Source organism: Miscanthus floridulus, chromosome 8 (assembly GCF_019320115.1).
Source record: "Miscanthus floridulus cultivar M001 chromosome 8, ASM1932011v1, whole genome shotgun sequence".
Lineage (NCBI taxonomy): Eukaryota > Viridiplantae > Streptophyta > Magnoliopsida > Poales > Poaceae > Miscanthus > Miscanthus floridulus.
Genome location: NC_089587.1, coordinates 5,574,062 through 5,595,206, shown reverse-complemented (window position 1 = coordinate 5,595,206; position 21,145 = coordinate 5,574,062). Strand labels below are relative to the sequence as shown.

Genomic DNA, 21,145 nt, shown 5'->3' with positions numbered 1-21,145 from the left:
CCCAATAGAGAGAAGGATGAACTGACATATGTCATCGAGACTGCTGAACACAGTGGCTGAACAAGAGGTTTAGGACGAAACATTTCTTGGGAGCATGGTTTTCCTAACGACAGAGATACCTACAAAAGCCGACAGAGAAGGAAGGATGAGGAAGCAGCGCGGATCAACAGGTTGGAGGAATATGTTCGTGAGTCACGGGAGGCGTTGCTTCAAGCACAGGAGCACGAAAAAGACATGCAGGCTAGAATACAGGACGAAATCATAAAGCAAGTGCAAATAGCAATGTGTGCCCAAAGGCATGCATCAGATCTAGGAATCAACAATAATATTAGCCCCCTGATCAATTGAAAAGCAGCTACGCTTCCATAAAGTTGTCAAATCAAGATGACGCAATGCTATGTTTCCCCGTGGATGACATCACTACACCGTTTACATCATGTGAGCTACATATTCCAAAAGGGAATGCCACAATCATGGTGGCTCTCGGTATTTTTTCTCCTCCAGATCCTACCAAGACACCAAGAATCCATAGGACAATAATACCACCTAGATATGTTAGCGTCTCAGTGGATAGAGTTAACAAATGTTTTAGTGATCTGGCTCTTGACATTCCATGAGGTGATGGGGAGAAGACTCTAGGAGAAGCAGAGAAGACATTCATACTATGGCGCAAGCGCTACATCATTATTCCCGGGGTCTCTAGTCCACCGCCGCTTCCTCAACTGCCAGACAATAGGTGCGGACAAAAGTGAACAAAAAAAATTTCACTAATTTTTTATTGACATGCATGATTAATAATAATAATTTCTTATACCTAATTATTCTTTTTTGTACTCACACAGCAGGGCCTCCACCAACCTAAGTCCAATTATTCAATCTCTAGATCATCACAGTGCTCCGGGCAATCAGGTGGCAACGCCGCCACCGCGCCACCTCCAAGGAGGTCTCCAACGGCTGCCCCGCCTCCCTTGATGACCAAAAAGTAGCCAGCTTCTAAGAGGTCCACTCCGTAAACGAAGCCGTTGGCCCACCAGCCGGCAAAGAAGAAAGCCTCCTCTAATCTAGTTATTCCCCAAAAATTGTCTTACGAGAAAAGTGAAAAGGAATTAAATGTTGTAGTACAAAAAGATGTGAATAGTTTCTTAAAAAAAGTAAGAAAGCGACGAGAAGCGAGGGAGAACCCGGAGAAACCGTACTTCTACCTACCTCCAGATCTTCTAAGAAAGAAGGTGGACCAGAAAAAATGAGAATATCAAAAGACCCTGTCAAACTCGGACTACGACCGCTCTCTCACCAAGTCATTTGAGGCGGCGTAGAAAAAGACTAGAGCAGGGAAATGTGTTGCATAACTCGGACAACAATCGCAGCAATCAGTCCTCCCTCTTGTCATTCGTAATGAATATGGTTCAAACTTAGACTTACTGGACGTCGATTTTGAGGACCTGGCTCGATTTTACGAGGATACCGGTTTGGACCTTGCCCAAGTGCTCGCTGAAGGACCATCTGCTCCGAAAGTGGATCCTTAGAAGAAATTTGAATATGGAAAGAGTCTATACAACCCTGAGGCCTTAGGTGAACTGGGTATGCAAATGTACCTGCTAAACAAGTGGTACATGGCGGCGTGTGAATGGGGAGAGAACTTTGTTTCTGTCAGAGTTAGAAACCAACATTACTTCCGTGGCGATGACGTTATATATGTCGAGTTTTTAGAATTGCACCAACTATGTCACATGGACTCTGTCGACAAAAGTCTCATTAGCTGCTATTGTCTATAAGTGTGATTATTTTCTACTATTAAAGTGTATATATAAAGCTACATGTATATATATAAATTATATATCCTCACATTATATTTTTATATATGCAGATATGAGATGACAGAACTCAGAAAGAGAAAGGATAATAATGTTGGTTTCGTTGGTCCAAATGTCGTATTCAAACACCCTAATCCCCCGCCTCAATGGAAAGCTGAACTCGAGAAAAATCTCATGAGGTTCTTAGTGAACCAACAAAACAAGGACATACTCTTCTCCTACAACTTCAAGTGAGTGTTAAATAATTAATGTCGATCATATGGACATTTGTTCAATTATTTGCTTACTAGCTAAGCTATCTCCCATATATATATATGTTGACTCTAGTTAATGTCGATCATATTTGTGTATAAAAACATATGCAGCAATCACTGGATATTGATGGTCATCGATATGGCCAATAGTCGATTGGGCATCTTAGACTCGTTAAGAAAAGAGTAAACAGAGTACCAAGACATGATAGATATTATCCAAGGGTAATTTGGTCTCTCTAACAACTATATATACTCCGATCTCTTAACTGCAACAATTATTAAAGGCCAGATCAATTTTTTTATTTTATTGGACGCGGTGTTTAGAAAAGTTTCATTGAGGAAACACCACATGAAATATTGCAAAGCGCCACTGGATGTAATCGCACACAAAGTAAGTACTAGCTACATTTATATATATATAATTCAATTAACACCATGCATGCTTTCAATTCAACGGATCTTTTTTCTCGTAAAAGTGGGTTCTGAGGCAAGAACAGGGGAACAACTACTGCGGATACTATGTTTGCGAGTTCATCATGGCGTACGCAAAAAGAACTCCTGAAGAGATCCTCAAAGTACGTTATATAAATATATTCATATATTCACAATTTCTTTTATTGCTCATATATATAAGTAATCACGTGACCAACACACATATATATATATATATATTAATATTTTTCCTTTAATTTTTATTGAAGACTCTATGGTTGAAGGAAAAAGTCATATGACGTGACCAACTGAAAGCAATTCAAGAGACCATAGCAGGATTTCTTAATGATCAGGTCTTAAACCCCGCCAGCGAGTTCTACAATGATGTGAACGAAACATGGAAGCCAAACCAAATGTAGTGGATTTGCTATCCAAGGATATGATAGAATATACAATGCGAGCTTTATTTGTAATATATATATACATATTATATGTACATAAAATAACGTACAATATATGTATATGCATGTAATATATACGTTAGTTTCATACTTTAGTTTGTACAAACTGTTCGAACATTATAAGCGTGTAGAATACGTATATTATTAGCAGCGTAGAATGCGTATTCGAAAAACTATTCGAAAAGCAAAACGAATCATCAATTGAAAATAGAAAGAAAAAAAAAGAAAACCTTTAGTCCTGTTTGGTAATAGGTCCGGCCCACGTGCCCTGGTCGGGAGGTCTCTTTAGCCCCGGTTGGTATTACCAACCGGGATTAAAAGTGGACATTTAGTCCCGGGCGAGAAACCGGGACTAAAGGAGGGGCCCTTTAGTCCCGAATTCGTGCTCCCGGTTGGGAAACCGAGACTGAAGGGGTTTCTCAATCGGAAGTACAGCTCGTTTCTGTACGAGTGGGACGCCAGGGGTGGGGAGCGCCATAGCCGTGCATCGGGGTAGGCACGGGGCGCGAGCGCGGAAGGGAGGACGAAGCGAGGGGCTAGGTAGGGGAGTGAGCGAGTGAGGCGTCCGTCCATTCCGGACGTCTTGATGAGAGCATTATGCTAAAAATAAACGCCACGAAGGTCTAGGTGTTGCAACCGTTGGAGGAGAGTTTCTGGTGAGGCCTCCATGAATGAAGTTTTTTTTTTGCAGATGACATAAGCCGAGCAGGTTTGTGTCTACCAGTTTAATGAGCAGCATCATGTCGTAGACTCGTAGTCTGTCCATTTTACTTGGACAGAGTCTCGTCTCTGCAACTGACGAAGGTTAAGGTTTTTCCACGTCTCCAGCAGAAGAATACCATCGTTTTTCCTAGTTACATAGAAACTTGCCAAATTTGTAGCTTTAAAGGTAACTCGGTATATGGAAAGTGGTCATCAGGTTAAGTTCCCTGTACACACAGTCATTCCAACCAGCAAGCCAAATATACGATAACGACAAGTCTATCTTAAGCACCAAATAAGTAGCAAGCTAAGAAGCCAGTTTCCCATCCACAATGATCGATAATATCAGTGCTTAGTAGGGTAGGGGTGGTAAGGATGGTGATAGCCAAATGCAAATTCTCCAGGGTCCGGATGCCACGTTTGGGAGCGAAGGTAGCACATTTCTCAGACTTCCCCCACGTTGTTATGTCCACAAAGCCAATATCTTCTGTATGCCACGACGTGGAATACCAGATCGACATGAGCATGTGTCTTGCAAAAGGAATCCACTACATAAAAGCGAGTAGAGTGAACAATCATGAGGGTCTCCGTGGGTTTGAGAGGACGAGGAGGGGGAGGGGTCATACATTTGCCACTACGAAGTGTAGCCCACCAGAGAGGGAAACCCAAGACAGTGTAGTAGGCTGGTTCCTCTGAAAACCGAAGGAACAACAAAAATTAGTTTATACAGACAGGATTAGAATGCAATCGCAAAGGTACTAATGAGAAGATGCAATCGCAAAGGTACCTACGGGGGTGCATGCGACGACTCCATCGAAACCATTTGTGTGAGCAAGCTCGTAGAAGAAGACAGCCCGTGGAGCAAGGAGGGACGAGAAGAGACCAGAGCGCTTCTTCCAAGCTATACGGCCTGTTCGCTTGCCTTATAATCCGTACTTTTTCAGCGAGCGAACGATATTTTTCTCTCACAACAAATCAGCCAACAGTGCTTTCAGCCATGGCTCTAACAGGGTGTATGAAGTTCCCATGAGTCCAGCAAATGCCATTGTGAAAATGGGGATTCCGGGACACGCGGCCAAGAACAGGCTCATACTCATTGTCCTGACTCCTGACTCAAAACCAATCCAATCATTCACGGGGTAAGGAGATCGGCAAGTGTATATAGCAAGTAAGGCCTCGTTGTTAGACAAGAACACTGCTGTCTCTAATTCGGGACTCATCGCCTCTTTCAATGACAAAATTAACGAGGTGGCCCTCCTTGAACTGCCTCTCACTGGCTGCCGCTTCACGTGGACTAGCAAACGTGACGATCCGACTCTTGCACGCCTTGATCGGGTCTTCCACAATGTGCCTTTTGGCAGCCTCTTCCCTTCCTCCTCCCTCCGTGGTCTGCCACGGCCGACTTCGGATCACACCCCACTGCTAGCTACTCATCCCTAAACCCAACAACTTCTGAACAATACATTGCCATGTTCGCTTGCCTGATAAGCCATGGCTGAAAGTATTATTTGCTGATTTGTTGTGAGAGAAAAATATTATTCATTGACTGAAAAAGTACGACTTATAAGTCAAGCGAACAGGGCGACATTTCTGCCTACTGTCCTCCCGGCTTGGACTCAGGCACCTGGACACTCCGATGCTGCTGGAAACATCGCTGGGCGAAAGCTATTCGGGCTGAGGCTAAGGTTTGGTCTCGGCGTAACAAGGCGCCACCTGCCATTATCCCTAACTGTAAATTCCTAATACAAATATTTGATATGTTCGAGGAGCATCGTTGTTTATCTCAGGATGAGAAGGCCTTTCGGCAGCAGTGCTACATCAGGCTTGCTTCGGAACTAAAGCAGCGGGCAGCATATTGGAAGCAGCGTGCCAAATTCAAGGCTGTCAAGGAATGTGACAGTAACACTGCCTTCTTCCATGCACATGCCACTGCCAGGCTGAGGAAGAATTCCATCCGGAGCATTGAGGTCGATGGGATGCAGGTAACCAGCCATCAGATGAAGGTGCAGGCCCTCACCAACTACTTCAAATCAATCGTTGGCATACCAGGGAACTCGATCTGGGCGTTCGATTGTGAAGAGTTATACCTGCATCTGCCCAAGGCAACTGAGGCTCAGATCAAGGAGCTCGTGGACATAGACCAGACCGGTTTCATCAAGGGACGGTCGATAACGGAGAACTTTGTATATGCCATGGAGCTTGTTCAGTATTGCCACAAACGCAGGAAGCCGACATTGGTCATCAAATTAGATTTCGCCAAGGCTTTTGACACAGTAAGTTGGGAAGCGTTGGATATAATATTGCAAGAAAGAGGCTTCAATCGCAAGTGGAGAAGATGGATGGGCAGCATCCTCCAAGTCTGCGGTGATGGTCAATGGTTGTCCTGGACCTTGGATTACCTGCAAGCGAGGGCTTAGGCAAGGGGACCCGATATCACCATATCTATTCATTCTAGTCGCCGACGTGCTGCAGGTCCTCATCAGGAACGAATCACAGATCAGGCATCCGGTTGTGGATGATGTGGGTTGCCCAGTACTACAATACGCTGACAACACCCTATTGCTCGTGCGTGGAGAGATAACAGATGTGCAGGCCCTGAAAACAATTCTTGATCAGTTTGCTGCTGCAACTGGACTGAAAATAAATTACACTAAGAGCACTGCGGTCCCGATTTTCATGGAGGAAGAGGTAGTGAATGAGTGTATCTCGGCATTGGGGTGTCGTCGAGAAGGATTCCCACAAACCTACCTAGGTCTGCCCCTGTCCAGCAACAAACTCCGTCTCACTGCCTTCGCACCGCAGATCGCAAAGACTGATAAGTATTTGTCTGGTTGGCAAGCGAGCATACTGAACCATATGGGCAGGGCAACCCTGGTGAACTCGGTCTTGGATAGCCAATTGATTTATGCAATGTGTGCTTTAGCAATACCGCCAGGCGTTGTTGAGCAAGTTGATCGGCGACGGCGAGCCTTTCTATGGTCTGGGAAACAAAGTGCGAGCGGTGCCAATGTCTCATTGCCTGGGACAATGTCTGTGATACAAAAGAGACAGGAGGACTCGGCCTAAAGGATCTGCACATTCAAAATACATGTCTACTGCTGAAATTGATTCACAAACTTCACTCTGATCAACCATCCTCGTGGGCTCGCTGGGTACAGAGCAATGCATGTGTTGCTTCACTGACAGGAGACTTACATGGCCAACACTGGGAAATGCTGAGATCACTGCTGCCTGTTTACCGTGCAATTACAACTGTCGTCATAGGAAATGGCATCTCCACCTCCTTCTGGAATGATGTGTGGATTGGAAATGACACATTGGCGGACAAATTTCCGGAGTTGTTTAGTCACTGCAGAATGAAAGAGATGACAGTCAAGCAAGCATGCGAGGGCGGCCTCCAGGCCAGCCTCGCGCCTCGACAATCGACAGCAGCGCTGCTCCAATTATCTGAAGTAACACAGCTACTACAGCAGCAACAATTAGGTGCAGCTACAGACCGACGGCAGAGTCCGCTGTGCAAAAGGAATGGCGACCTAGATACCACTATGCTATACAAGACGTTCAAACAAGCCAATTCAAGTCAGGATCCTTGGGCAAACTTTGTTTGGAAGAACAGAGCACCACCGAGAGTGAGATTCTTTGCATGGCTAGTGTCAAATGGGAGAATCCAGTGCAAAACAAATCTGATCAAGAAGAAAATTGTGGACACAACGGTGTGTGACATCTGTCAGGCTGCAGAGGAAACGCCGGCCCATGTCATTTTTGGATGCTCAGCGGCGCGGGAGTTCTGGGCAGCTGTCCAAATAGAAACACAGGCAACTTGGCCGGTTCAAAAACTGTATGAGATCAGATCGCCAGACCATATTCCAAGCAAGCACTTCGGAACCTTCCTGTTGCTATGCTGTTGGCACATTTGGAAGAGGAGGAACAACGCAGTGTTCAGAGAAGATCGGTTAACAATAACGGGAGCGCTGACGGAGTGCAAGTTAGAAGCCGGCCTATGGAAGGCCAGATTACCAAAGAAAGACAAGGAAATTGCAGATGCATGGTGCTCCATTTTAGCTACGGCAATGTTATTGTAACGCAAAATTGTAGCGAAATTTGTATCTCAAACATCCCCCCCCCCCCCCCCCCCCCCCCGAATTATAAAAAAAATGTAGTCGGATTAGCATCTTTATTCCACTCCAGTCTATCACAGCACGTATGGATTGAGATGTATCCGACGACATCAAGACAATGCCTAAATAAAGAAGAGGCAGAGATGATCGGTAAGGCACGAACCGGATGCAGACGGTTGTAGTGGTCCAGGCAATCCTCTATAAGCTGGCGATCCAGAGCTAATTGCTCGCATACGCTCGCCCGGCGGCGGCAGCGGCGGCGAGGGAGTCCTTGGCATCATCCGGCGATTGCACTACTCCGGCGAGAGGACCGGTCTCCTCTGTCTCGCTGGACGACGAGGCCATGGCTGCTTCCATCCGCCCAGATCGCGGTTGCGCCCCATCGCGGACCAAGATGGAGACGAGGAAGTCAGGAAGGAGGAGCACGATTGCATGAACACGTACGCGCTGCGAGAAAATAGGATATTTGCGACTTGATTATGTTTGAGTCCCAATTATCCAAATTTCTCACGGGTTGCTCGGCCCGGACTTTCGCACGTTAAAACCCTCCTTCCTTCGTCCCCTACCCACGAGAAAATTACCCCTTTTAAAAAAAATGACGTTTTTACTTTTATCATAACTCAAACTATGTAAAATTTAACCAAATTCATATACTATATATAAAATATAAAATGTTAATGTTTATATTACCAAACAAAAATCATTAGATTTATCATACATCATCTTTTCATAGTATATTTATCTAGTGTTGTAAATGTAGTCGTTGTCCAGATGCTATCAAATTTGTAAGTTTGGTCCAATTATCCTTACGTAGCATTGGACTCCTACTAAAATGTTATTTGGTGATTTTATGTCTCATTTAATCTTTTCTAGCCAAATACCGATCTAAATGACTGTTTTGCCTATATATGTTGCGTCACCTTATCTCTCTCCTTCGTTTTCACATGTTCGGTGTCTTTGCTCCCTTAGAAAGTTGGCACACTGCCGCCGCCCACACCGTCAGCTGCCCAAGCCCCACCACACACAGCTCCGCCTCCCCATGTGCTGCACCGTGCCCGAAGCCCGAGTGCCACCCCCATGCTTGAAAGCCCTAGCGCGGATCTGACTATAGCCCTGCCACCTCTATCATGCTTGCATCTATCCGTTGCTCTTCTCTGTCGTGCCTAGAGATAGAGCTTGCGCCCGAGTTGATGCTCCCTCATGGGAGATAGATTTTCAGCCGCTCCTCTCGCGGGACTCCTTGTCCTCATTGGCCTCCTTGGTGGACTGTGGCAAGACCACACGTCACTCGTCGACACTGTCGTGCCCCCTACTATGGATGCCAAAGAGAACGCTACAACGATTGTCTGAGCGCGTGCGTGTGGGACTGTCGGCGGATTTGGGTGGCATTAGAGAGCAGGGCGAGGCAACGACGGGTTTATGGACAGCGACAACACTTGGTCATGGGCTATAGACGGTGACGACTATGCTAGGGACGCTCGGCGCTGGCCTGGGGGTGGGGTGAGGCGGCACTCCAATCCACGCAGGAGAGAGAGAGAGTAGGCAATAACTATGGTGCTAGGGGCCATTTTGGAAAGACCGAATATTTTTTTGGCGGGAATTGATTAATGGATAACAATAACGTGAAATGTCATTTTATCAGGTGGCACGCCTTGATATGTCGAAGTCCACAAATTGGATGACGTTTGGATAAAATCCACAAAATTAATAGTATTTAGGTGAAAAGCCCACTCAAATATCCAAATTTCTCCTCACCTAGTTCATTGTTCTCTCTTCTACCCCTTGCCCCGTCTCCACTGCAAGTGAACCGCGACGCCGTGGTTGCCGGACGGAGGAGGTAAGGTCATCAACTGTATCAGACACTCTAACGTGCGTGCCTCCGCTCTCCTCTGTTCGTTCGTATTGTTGTACACATGTGCTATACTACATGCCGCTAGAACCTACTTGTATTTTGACAAAGTCATCCCTAGTTGTATGCTTCATAAGTCTCCTTTGATTTTGCTTTTTTGTCAAGATTGGTTTAGTTTGCATCATATTGGTCCACGGGTTATTGTTGTTGTATTGAATTAACTTTTGACCGTTGCAATGCACGGATATAAACTTAGTTAAATAAATAATGAACACTACTTCGAACAATAAAACATTTGGAACATAAATAAATAAATTATAATAACTCAAGATTGATCACCAACCAATAGATGCCATTGTTTAAAAAAATTTGTGTTGGTTTCATTATTTTAATTTATTTAAAATAAATTAGTTATGTTAAGATCAGAAAAGTTCGTGGTTGAAAAAATGTACTTAAAACCTAAACCCTACATAAGTGACCACTAATGTGTACTCACACTCCTCGGTCCCAATGTAATAGTCGCTATAGGATTTGTGCTTGGCAGACTTATTTCAGTTTGACTAGATTTATAAAGAATATAGCAACATTTATATCTTCAAGTAAATTTGTTATGAAAATAAAAATATATTCAACGATTTATCGTCTAGTGATACCAATTATGTAGCATAAATATTAAATATTAATATACACTCTTATATATATATATTTGGTTATAAAGATAAGATAAAAATATTATTTGTCAGTTTATGGGACTGGGGGGAGTTTACACTAACACTTGACACGAGTGTGGCAGGTCCTGTGCATAATCACCCATCGCTCACAATCTCGCCGCCTCCACCGGCAATGGAGGGCGTCCACAGCCTCCTGGCCCGGCCCAACTCCGCGCCGCTCGCCTTCTCCCAGCCGCCCCTCCGCAGGCGCCACAGGCCGCCAACGCCTGGCCCCTCCGCCTGCCGCGCCGCCAGCCGCTGGGCCGACCGCCTCTTCGCCGACTTCCACCTCCTCCCCGCCGCCACCGCCTCCGCCGACCCGCCGGCCGCGGCCCCCTCCTCGTCCCCGTTCGTCCCGCTCTTCCCCGACGCCGCCGACCGCGCCTTGCCTCTCCCGGTCGACTTCTACAAGGTCAGGCCGTGAGTCCACTCGTGGGTAATCGTTCGATTGATACTTTGATAGTGGGGACAGAATGGAGGAGCCTTGTTAGCAGTAGCAGGGGGGAATACTGCTCTGTAGAAACGCCGCATTTCAGCATCCGCTGCTTGATTATTCCGTGTCCAGGTTCGTTTCTAGGTTATAAGCTTTTTAGCCGGGTATGATACCGTGTTCCAAAGTTCTAGTCTTCTAGACAAGCTGAACCTTAGAACTTGGTTTCGTTATTCCGTTTTCAAGGTTTCTTGCTAGGCTTTCGAGCACATGAGTCTCATGAAAAATTGCATTCTTCACTGCTTTCTGTATGTCTGGTGGAGGTGGTCTAGTATCAATGTTAGTTATTTGGGTTTCAAATCCATCCTATCTGGCAACCTACATTGCACCCTATTTAATTCAGAATAGACAGTCTTCTGTAGAGAGTTGCATTGTTGTGTTCCAATGGACGGAATAAACATAACCTGCAACCTGCATGTTTGATTTTGCGAAAATAATCTGCTGGTGTCGCTATGCTCAGATTCTTGGCGCAGAGCCACATTTCCTATGCGATGGCATTCGGAGGGCGTTTGAGTCGCGGATAGCCAAGCCACCTCAGTACGGCTACAGCACGGAAGCTCTCGTTGGGCGTCGCCAAATGCTGCAGATCGCCCATGATACTCTCACAAACCAGAGCTCCCGTACCGAGTACGATCGTGCGCTTTCCGAGGACCGTGATGCGGCACTCACCATGGATGTTGCCTGGGATAAGGTGAGGCTATAGGACAGCAAACGTGCAAACAATGCTCTCTGTTTCCTCAACAATTTTTAAACGCTGGCATGTAACTGTTTGCTGCCTCTCTTCGGTAACTTGCCAAGAAGGTTCCAGGTGTGCTGTGTGTGCTTCAGGAGGCTGGGGAGGCACAACTGGTGCTAGCAACTGGAGAGCAGTTGCTTCAGGACCGTCCACCTAAGCGGTTCAAGCAGGATGTGGTGCTAGCAATGGCATTGGCTTATGTGGACCTATCAAGGGATGCTATGGCAGCAAGACCTCCAGATGTAATCTGCTGTTGTGAGGTGCTCGAGAGGGCACTCAAGCTCCTGCAAGTGAACTGATTTGTTTTAAGGTTGCAGATCCAATATGTCTTAAGGTGGCCCCGTTCGCTGGTCTGAAACTTGACTGAAACTGGCTGAAAAACACTGTTCCGACTGAATTGTTGCGAGAGGAAAACACTGTTCCGGCTAAAAAAAGAAGCCGAGCAAGCCGAATATGGGGTAAGCCGAACAGGGCGTGATATGGGGTAATCTCAATGTGACATGTTCACTGTTAGGGACGAAATATGTCTTCTGTTACCACTGTATATACCATATGTTGTAGATCAGCGTGCTCCAGGTTTTATCTAACTGCTTGCTGTTGATACTGATTACCACTTGTTTTCTTTGGTAAATAAAGTCCCTTTTGGGGTTAAGCATCAGTTGCAACAGTACGTCTTACTGTACTTTAGAGCCTATACTCCTATAGGCCTTGCATCAATGTCAGTTTTCAAAAGCTTGAAACCATTAGCTACATCATGGCACAGCCATTATCCCATTACACTGTAAAACTAATCTGGCATCAAGCTTTTAGCCACTGCTGCATTCTTAGCTATCAGTTTCTTTTCACTTGTTATTAGATCAGTGTGTGAAGATCAGTTTGTAGGTTCTTTCTTGATTAGAGAGATATCATGGGAAGCAATACTAACGGAAACATTTTACTTTAGGAGGTTGGTGCAAGCAATCTTGCACCTGAACTGCTTGCACAGATTGATGAAACTTTGGAGGAGATTACACCTCGCTGTGTATTGGAGCTTCTTGCTCTTCCTACTGATGAAAAACATAAAAATAAACGCCAAGAAGGTCTGCAAGGTGCAAGAAACATATTGTGGAGTGTTGGCCAAGGTGGTATTGCTACTGTTGGAGGAGGATTTTCTCGTGAGGCCTTCATGAATGAGGCTTTTTTGCAGATGACATCAGCCGAGCAGGTTTGTGTCTATCAAGTTTAATGAGCAGCAGCATGCTGTAGTCTGTCCATTTTACTTGAACACAATGTTTAAAGTCCTCGCTCATTTTATGTTATATATCTCAGATGGATTTCTTCTCTAAAACACCGAATAGCATACCACCTGAATGGTTTGAAGTCTATAGTGTGGCACTTGCCCATATTGCTCAAGCAATTGCAAGTAAAAGGCCACAATTCATTATGATGGCAGATGACCTCTTCGAACAACTTCAGAAGTTCAATATAGGTTCTCAATATCCTTATGAAAATGAGATGAACCTTGCATTAGAACGGGCACTCTGCTCCTTACTGGTGGGAGATATCAGCAATTGCAGAATGTGGCTTGGAATTGATAATGAGCCCTCGCCATATAGGGACCCCAAAATTATTGAGTTTGTGGTGAATAACTCTAGCATCGATGAAGAGAATGATCTTCTTCCAGGGCTTTGCAAGCTTTTGGAGACTTGGCTTCTCTCCGAGGTTTTCCCAAGGAGCAGAGATACTCGAGGGATGCAGTTCAGACTGGGAGACTATTATGACGACCCAAAAGTTTTAAGCTACTTAGAAAGGATGGAAGGTGGTGGGGCTTCTCATTTGGCCACAGCTGCTGCTATAGCAAAACTTGGTTCTCCAGCTACTGCTGCGCTTGGTACGGTAAAATCAAGTGCTCTTCAAGCTTTCAGCAAGGTTTTCCCATTGATAGAGCAGCTAGACAGATCAGGCAAGGATACCCCAAGCGATGATCTTGAGAAATCTCTTGAAAAACTTGCCCAAGAAAGTGTTGCTGGAGACGCTATCCACGATTCCAGAAATGCTGCTTTGAAGATTATCTCTGCTGGTGCACTGTTTGCACTATTTGCAGTAATAGGTCTGAAATGCTTGCCTCTTAAGAAGTCACTTCCTGCTCTTAGGAGCGAGTATGCGACTGTGGCAGTTGCTGACTCCGGTGATGGTGAGTAAACTTGTAGTATCAAATAGCATTACTTTATTCAAGTCACTGGGTTTTGGTTGATGTTTCTGGTAAAGCTGCGTACCAAATATTCCACATAAATTGTGTCCAGGACCATAATACTTCCTATTTCTATATGTTATGTACATAGAAGCGCATGCATCAAAGGCTTATAGAAACTATATTATTTATTAACTGTCTAAACGTCTGGCAGGAAAATTAATCCTTCCATCATTGTTTGTTGAAGGTCCAGCAGCAGATGAAGAGCTACTAGACATTCCTAGAATGGATGCAAAGTTGGCTGAAGATATTGTTCGCAAGTGGCGAAGTATCAAGTCCAAGGCTTTGGGGCCAGAACACACTGTCACGGCATTGCAGGAGGTGAGGTCCAAAAATTTGATCTTCATAGCTAGCTAGTAATTTGTTGGTCTGTCCCAAACAATCCCCTACATATGTTGCTAGAGACACATTGGATGTAGTCTTAGAAGTTATGCTATTACATTCAAGAATTCTAGTCATACGAGAATATGAGATAAATGCAGCAACCACTTATGCTTTTTTGGCTTTGAACATTCAAATGGTGAAGCCTTCTTATTTAACCTGTCCTTGTATTAATCCAGTGCCACTGTATAGTTCTTTGCGAGTGCCGATGATATTGTTTCCAATTCATCCTCCAACAGATCCTCGATGGCAACATGCTAAAGATATGGACGGACCGAGCGGCAGAGATTGAGCGTCACGGTTGGTTCTGGGAATACACACTCTCCGATGTGACGATCGACAGCATCACCGTCTCCATGGACGGTCGACGGGCAACCATGGAGGCGACGATCGAGGAGGTGGGCCAACTTACCGACGTAGCAGACCCTAAGAACACTGCTCGGTACGAGATGCGCTACTCGAAGCCCGGAGGGTGGAGGATCACCGAAGGAGCAGTCCTCAAGTCGTAGAACGGTTGTGCAGCAGAGCAGGAGTAGCGGTAGATCATTCCCATTCGTTCTTTTTTCCCCCTTTCTTTTTGCAATGTATGTAAATAAACAGTGTGAGCACAGGCTCTTTTCTCTCCTAGGGAGAGCTTGGTTAGGTTGATTAGTGATGAGTTCCGAGAGTTTTTCATCTAGTTTGTATTAGATAATTTGGTATTTACTATTGCTAGGTCAGATCCTCTGAAACAATAGATCCTAATGAAGGCTGCAGTGCATCACTGCTTACCACATCACTGCGTCAGACAAGGTCACTGCTTACCACGTCAGAACGTTTGACTCACTGTGATTTTCCAGACCATTTAAAAGACCGCTTAGGTCTTCTTTGATGTATGTGTATCAACTTAATTCATATGCGTTGTAGTAGAATGAAATATAATTTAGTTTAAATATATTTCAATCTACTTCAATATATGTGGATTAAAATAAATATATGCACATCCAAAGGTCTTAAAGAAACGCTGCTTACCGCATCGGCCGTCGTGACTTTTAGACAAGGTCACTGCTTACCACATCTCAATTTTTGCGAAAAGTCCGCTTATGGGTCGTGTATGCTCATTGTATTGGTAGGAAGATGAGATGGTATTTGCCTTGAAGTTTTTTTTTTTGCGAAGATAAGTCTGCAATATTTTTTTATTTTTATCCTGTAACAGGCTCTGTTTCGACTTCGTCTCAGAATTTTATCTTCTACAACTAAAAAGAACAAAGTGTGAACATTTTTTTGGTGCGACATTAGTTTTGGTTCGTCCGTCTATCCACACCTGCGATCCCACGACATCCCCGCATGCTGCTTGATTGAATATTGTCTGCCATGTGATAGAGGAATCACGGTAAAATAGAAAGTAGAAAATTATTGTACTATCCATATACGCATTGCATGTTTGCATGCACCAACATATATGACAACGAGCAAAAGGAAAGAGAATTAACACAAAAGGAAAGAGAATTAAGACAAAAGGAACCTCTTTGCATTTCTGAGAACCTTGCAAAATCTGCATACATTTAATTACTTTCCCTCTTTGCATTTGCAAAATGGACAACTTTTTTCTCCTTTCATTTGGTTTCACGCTTACGTGTTCCATCGTCCTCGCTTGCTGTTTCTTGCTGAAATTGCCTTTGGGTCTGTTCATTTTGAATTATTTCCTCATATCCCCGTTCCTCAATCCATGGTCCATCGCGACAGTAGACACCAGACACCATTTCTTGCGTGAATCATAGTTGATGTCATCTGTCTTCCATGGCTCAGCCTCCCAACCCCAAAAGAAGGTCCCTACCTCTTCCTGACTAGAGATCCGGCCTGCTAGAGGATCTCCTCGAGTCCATCGGGCAGCGTCTCGCGTCAGGCCACGACGCGGCGTCCTTCCGATCCGCTTGCTCCCCACGGCGCGTCGCCGTCCCGTTCGCGACCTTCAGGTCGCTCCTGCTGCTCCCGTTCGACCCCGACTCGGACCATGTCGGCTTCTACTGTGTCCCGGAGAAGAAGGTCTTGTCCAAGACGCTGCCCGACATGCGCGGCAAGGTGGCGTGCGGCTCCTCGTGTGGGTGGCTGGCGCTCATGGACGAGACGGCGTCTGTGACGCTGCTGAATCCATTCGCCGGTGCCCGTGCCCCCCGCGTTGAACTCCCGCCAGCAGGCGAACACGTCGTGACGGCGTCCTCATCGAAACGCGTGTCTAGGGTCCACGGCTAGTGGGTCCTCCATCCCACCAACGGCTACGGGGACGATGATGTCATAGACAGAGCCATCAAGCTAGAAGACATGAAGGACGTGTTCTTCCCGTGAGATCGTGCTCTCGACGTCGCCTGACGCCGCCAGCCGCGAGTGCGTGGCCATGGCCATGCTTGGGTGCTCCACGGAGGTCGCGTTCTGCTGGGTTGGAGTCGACAGCGCATGGACACTGCTCGACACCAAACTAAAATTCTCCGTGGGGTCCATCGTCCACCACCAAGACAAGTTCTTGGCGATCGACTGCACTAGAGAAATCTCCATCTGCAGCAGCAACGCCGCCGGCGCTACTCCAACCGCGACGCTACTGCCATCGCTGTCGCCACCTATAGGACTGCCACCGCAGCTACCTGGAATCAAATTGTGAGTTGTACATTGTGGGTGCCATTGTGAGCACGTTCCACGAGACACAGAGCTTCACCTACAGCAGCGCGATCTACAAGTGCAACCTCCACGACCGTACGCCGGAGTGGTCCAGGATGAGGGACATCGGTGATCAGACACTGTTCGCGTCTAAACATTTCAATGAAAACTTCTGTGGAACAAGTGTATCCAAGTACAAGAAGAACAAAATCTACATGTCTGAGCCATTGTATGGGGTTCCATACGACTTGGTCCATTGACTAGAGATCGTTGATATTGCTACTGGCGCATCCAAAGTGAAGCCCGTCCAGAAAAAGATGCAGGGTTCCGAGGCTCTAGGTTGGATTCGACCCAATCTCTGGAAGCTCTAGAGCTTGTGAGCCTGCGATGCCACGCATTCCGTGACAATGTTAAATTTATAAACTTTGCTTTTTGGATTAAATATCACTTTAACATTGGTATTTAATTTAACAGTATTATTATTTTATCGTGCGATCCATATGTTTTTAGTATAAATTGTTAGGTATCCCGTAGCAACGCACGGACTACCTAACTTTTTTATAAAAAAGAAGAGGGGAAAAAAAAGGTGTTCGTTTCCGCCTCGCCTTCGTGTGCGAAGGCCTATATCATGGCAGATCGTGGCCGTCCAATGGGCGATCAGAATTCTCATCAGAAGGGGACAGAGCAAAGCCAAAGCGGCAGCCAGCACAGAGCACAGCAGAGCGCGCGACTCGACTCGACTCATCCGTTCGGTTCCCTCCCCGTTCCACAACCCTCGAGAAGCTTCCGCCCTCCCCTCCCGCGCCGCCGCCGCCGCCGCCGCCAGGGCCGCGGAAACCCTAGCCACCGCCGGCCCTCCGCGCACCGGGCGCCCCGCCGCCGCCGTTGCTGCCGCCGACACCGACGAAGCGATCGGATCTCGAGACCGTCAGGAGCCACGATGGAGGACTGGGGTGAGCGCCTCCTTCTCCCTCTCCCTCTCCCTCTCCCTCTCTTTCGACTCCCCGATCTGTGCGCCGGTGCTTCCCCGATGCGAGTAGTTCGGTGTTCTGATGCGCCGTTCGTGATGGGTCCCTCGCCTCGCACCGTCCCACTGCGGGTTCCGAATCTAGAGTAGGGAGTCCACGGACCCTAGGCACGCGCGATATTTCGTCAGGCTTATCCCGTTTAGGTCTGGTTGCTTGGGCTTAGTTTTTGGGATTATGGTTTCTAGGATTTGTTTGTGAGCTGCGGTGATATCCGTTCCGTTTTAGGCAAATGGTCATGGGTTTGGGATGTTTTGTGTGTAGTACTGACATAGTGACATGGATATATCTAGTCATATGCATCTCTTGTATAGGTCTAATTTAGCTTTTCAACTAAGAATAGCGTCATGGAATAACAGTTATTTTGATGTTCCGTGTCCAATGCTAAAGATTCTGGCATCTGTTCCTGCTAGTTAAAGTGATCTCCATTGTGAATCAGTAATCCTTTCCCAAAGTCTTTGCCTGTATTTTTGACAAGTGCTCTGATTGGATTAACATGATATCTAAAGTAATTACCGCTTATAGGCTCCTGCTGACTGCTGTGTTAGGCGCCTTTTCATGCCTGATTAATTTTGCAATGTCCTTATTCAACCTAGCTTTTAGAGGAAGCGAGTATACAGTAACAAACTCCCCAGGGTTGCTTTGCGCAATTATGTTAGTTTATTAAATTTAGGTATCATGTTCTAATGTTGGTTTATTAGGGCACTTTCATACGCATTGTTAGTGTGTTATGGAAACTAATTGACACTGCATTTCAGATTCTGAAGATTTCCAGCCAGTTGCTCCTGTTGTGAAAGTCGAGCCACTTAAAAATCAGTGGGCTGATGAAGATGTTGAAGAAGATGATGTTAAAGAATCATGGGAAGAGGAGGAGGAGGAGGAGGTAAATGAAAATATATGATTTGTTAATAGATGCACCACACAAATCCTTTTATTTAACTTTGGTTCTTTGTTAATGTAGGCAATAGTAAATTCACTCTTCTTTATTTACATCACAATTCTATCTTTATGTAGTTGCGACAGTTATAAGCACGATTGCCTGCATGCTGATAACATTAGTCAATAATTATTATTTTTCCACTGCTTAGTTGTTGGAAAATAATTGTTTGGAGATATTTGATGCATATGCACGGTTCTATATACTTTCATCTTTGCAGTGTAGGTTTGATTTCTCGTTCACTACCATTCTGTTTGCATACTAACATTCAATTAGCTGATTATATGAATAGTTGAATAGCTCAAACAGTTATCCTCAAGGGCTTGAATTATGCAATGTAATTTCCCAGTAAAATGTTGTTTCTCATTAAAAAATAAACATCGAAAGAAATGTTATTCAGTGATTGTAAGCCATTGTGATTATTTCTGGTGTTGATTTGCAAAACAATGAGCATCATACTATCAGTTGCATGATTGTTTGTGGATGCCAACCACTTATATAAGTTAATAATATTGAATTGTCACTGATTGAACGCTGTCTGTCATTTTGTTTTACTGCATCCTGTAGAAACCAAAGCCAGCGCCAGTGGAAAAGGCCGCGGCGAAACCTAGCACTAAGGCTCCTGCTAAAAAGGGAAAACAGCAAGCATCAACAAGTGCTGAAGAACCAGATGAGCCCCCTCTTAGTCCCACTTCAGAGAAAATTCGCCAACAAAGGTATATGGAGCTTTTATGGCCTGTTATTTTTGGTACTTTGCATCCAAATTTAACCATGTGATGCTGCTGGTGGAAGAAGCTCTGGTTTTTGCATGGTTACAATGTTTATTTGCTACAGGCTTGTGGAAGAAGCTGACTTCAAGTCAACCACAGAACTTTTTGCAAAGAAAGGCGGTGAACAAAAGTCACTAGATACTTTTATCCCGAAGTCTGAGAGTGACTTTGTGGAATACGCGGAGCTTATTGCAAATAAACTACGCCCCTATGAGGTATGTTAATAACATTGTAAAAGCTGCATGTCTCGGGTTTTGCACCCTTTTTCGGCAGGATATATCTGACCTTGTTGGTTTCATGTTTGCATTTGCAGAAAAGCTTTCACTACATGGCTCTCCTTAAGAATGTCATGAGACTTTCCATGACATCGCTGAAAGGTGCGGACGCGAAAGAAATATCTTCCTCCGTGACAGCAATTGCTAACGAGAAGATCAAGGCTGAGAAAGAGGTTGCAGCAGGCAAAAAGAAACAAGGTAATGAGCTTCAACTGTCAAGGAACCTCTAGGTGTTCATGTTTTGTAGCCAGATCTAGTAACCATCATGATCACTGGTGTTGATACTGAATGGAATTCTTTGGCAGGAGCGAAAAAGAAGCAACTCCACATCGAGAAAGGAGACGATGACTTCATCCCCGGACGGGGTGGTGGCTATGATGATCCGGACGAGTACGACTTCATGTGATTTGGCTGGGAGGGAGAGTAGGTTTCCGTCATGTATACCTTTGGCAAGCAGAGATTATATATCACTAGAGTTTGCGGCATAGCTGGCATTCCATAGGCTCCTGGACACGGGAAACTATTGCATGGAACATGCACTATCTATTTGAGGATGATTTTTTGACTCTGCAGGATAAGAAGAGCACTTGTGGTCTGGATCCACAGGTGTTTTCTTATCCTTCAACCTTTTGTTTTCTCTTTTAAGTTTGCATATTTATTTTTTGCCAACTGTACTATAGTACCTTGTACTATCTGGTTACTGCGTGAGTCATGCAAGTAATCCCTGGAGGGTGTCTCGCTTGTGTTTGTTTCGAGTTGTATGACTGTCCGTTGTTTTTGGAGATTGTGTGTGATCCACTAACCATCCCAACTGCCCTATTTATTGTGAATTTATAACCACTCCAACAGCCCCAGTTTGTGAATTTCGAATTGCTTGGCTGCATCTGATTGTTGCTGGCTGCCTGGCTGGACGCTCGAACTCACTAATGGAAGGTAAGAAAAGTTTGGAAACAAAGGGAGAAGAAAAGAGGTGGGGAGAGAGAGAGACTCCAGGAGGGCCTAGCAGATTTAGCTAGGGGTTTGGCCCCAATAGAGAATTAGATATCTGGAAGGTTTTGAATCAGATATCGTGAAGCATATCAAAGTTAGAAATTACAGTCCACCCTCAATGAAAATACCAAATTGTCGGCTCTTGCAGCCATCCCCATCAACAAGGAGCTCTACAGCTTCAGCGATGTCTGTTTTATAGGCGATGCAGCAGGAATAGTTCTCATTTTCTACATATTGGTATAGATTATGTTTCCATATAGCCATACAACTTATTCAATTCCGTGTCACAGGAAAATCTCGAATAAAAGTTATACCATCCATTCTTTGGCAAACTAAACCA

The 21,145-nt window shown here is 45.2% G+C and overlaps 2 protein-coding genes and 1 pseudogene across 2 annotated transcripts; 2 read left to right on the top strand and 1 right to left on the bottom strand.

Annotated features, from left to right (window-relative positions):
• Positions 1-4,008: 4,008 nt before the first annotated feature.
• On the bottom strand, positions 4,009-8,126 carry LOC136468472 (uncharacterized; annotated as a pseudogene).
• A 2,328-nt stretch (positions 8,127-10,454) lies between these two features.
• LOC136470966 (protein ACCUMULATION AND REPLICATION OF CHLOROPLASTS 6, chloroplastic-like) lies at positions 10,455-14,970 on the top strand. The gene is made up of 7 exons (XM_066468697.1): positions 10,455-10,752; positions 11,291-11,521; positions 11,632-11,856; positions 12,510-12,770; positions 12,875-13,739; positions 13,984-14,117; positions 14,417-14,970. The coding sequence occupies exons 1-7, from the start codon at positions 10,474-10,476 to the stop codon at positions 14,684-14,686; spliced, it is 2,265 nt and encodes a 754-aa protein (XP_066324794.1). The 5' UTR covers positions 10,455-10,473; the 3' UTR covers positions 14,687-14,970.
• Positions 14,971-17,483: 2,513 nt separating this feature from the next.
• Positions 17,484-20,570, top strand: LOC136470965 (uncharacterized). The gene is made up of 6 exons (XM_066468696.1): positions 17,484-17,761; positions 18,592-18,716; positions 19,338-19,486; positions 19,605-19,755; positions 19,854-20,013; positions 20,121-20,570. The coding sequence occupies exons 1-6, from the start codon at positions 17,749-17,751 to the stop codon at positions 20,219-20,221; spliced, it is 699 nt and encodes a 232-aa protein (XP_066324793.1). The 5' UTR covers positions 17,484-17,748; the 3' UTR covers positions 20,222-20,570.
• Positions 20,571-21,145: the final 575 nt, after the last annotated feature.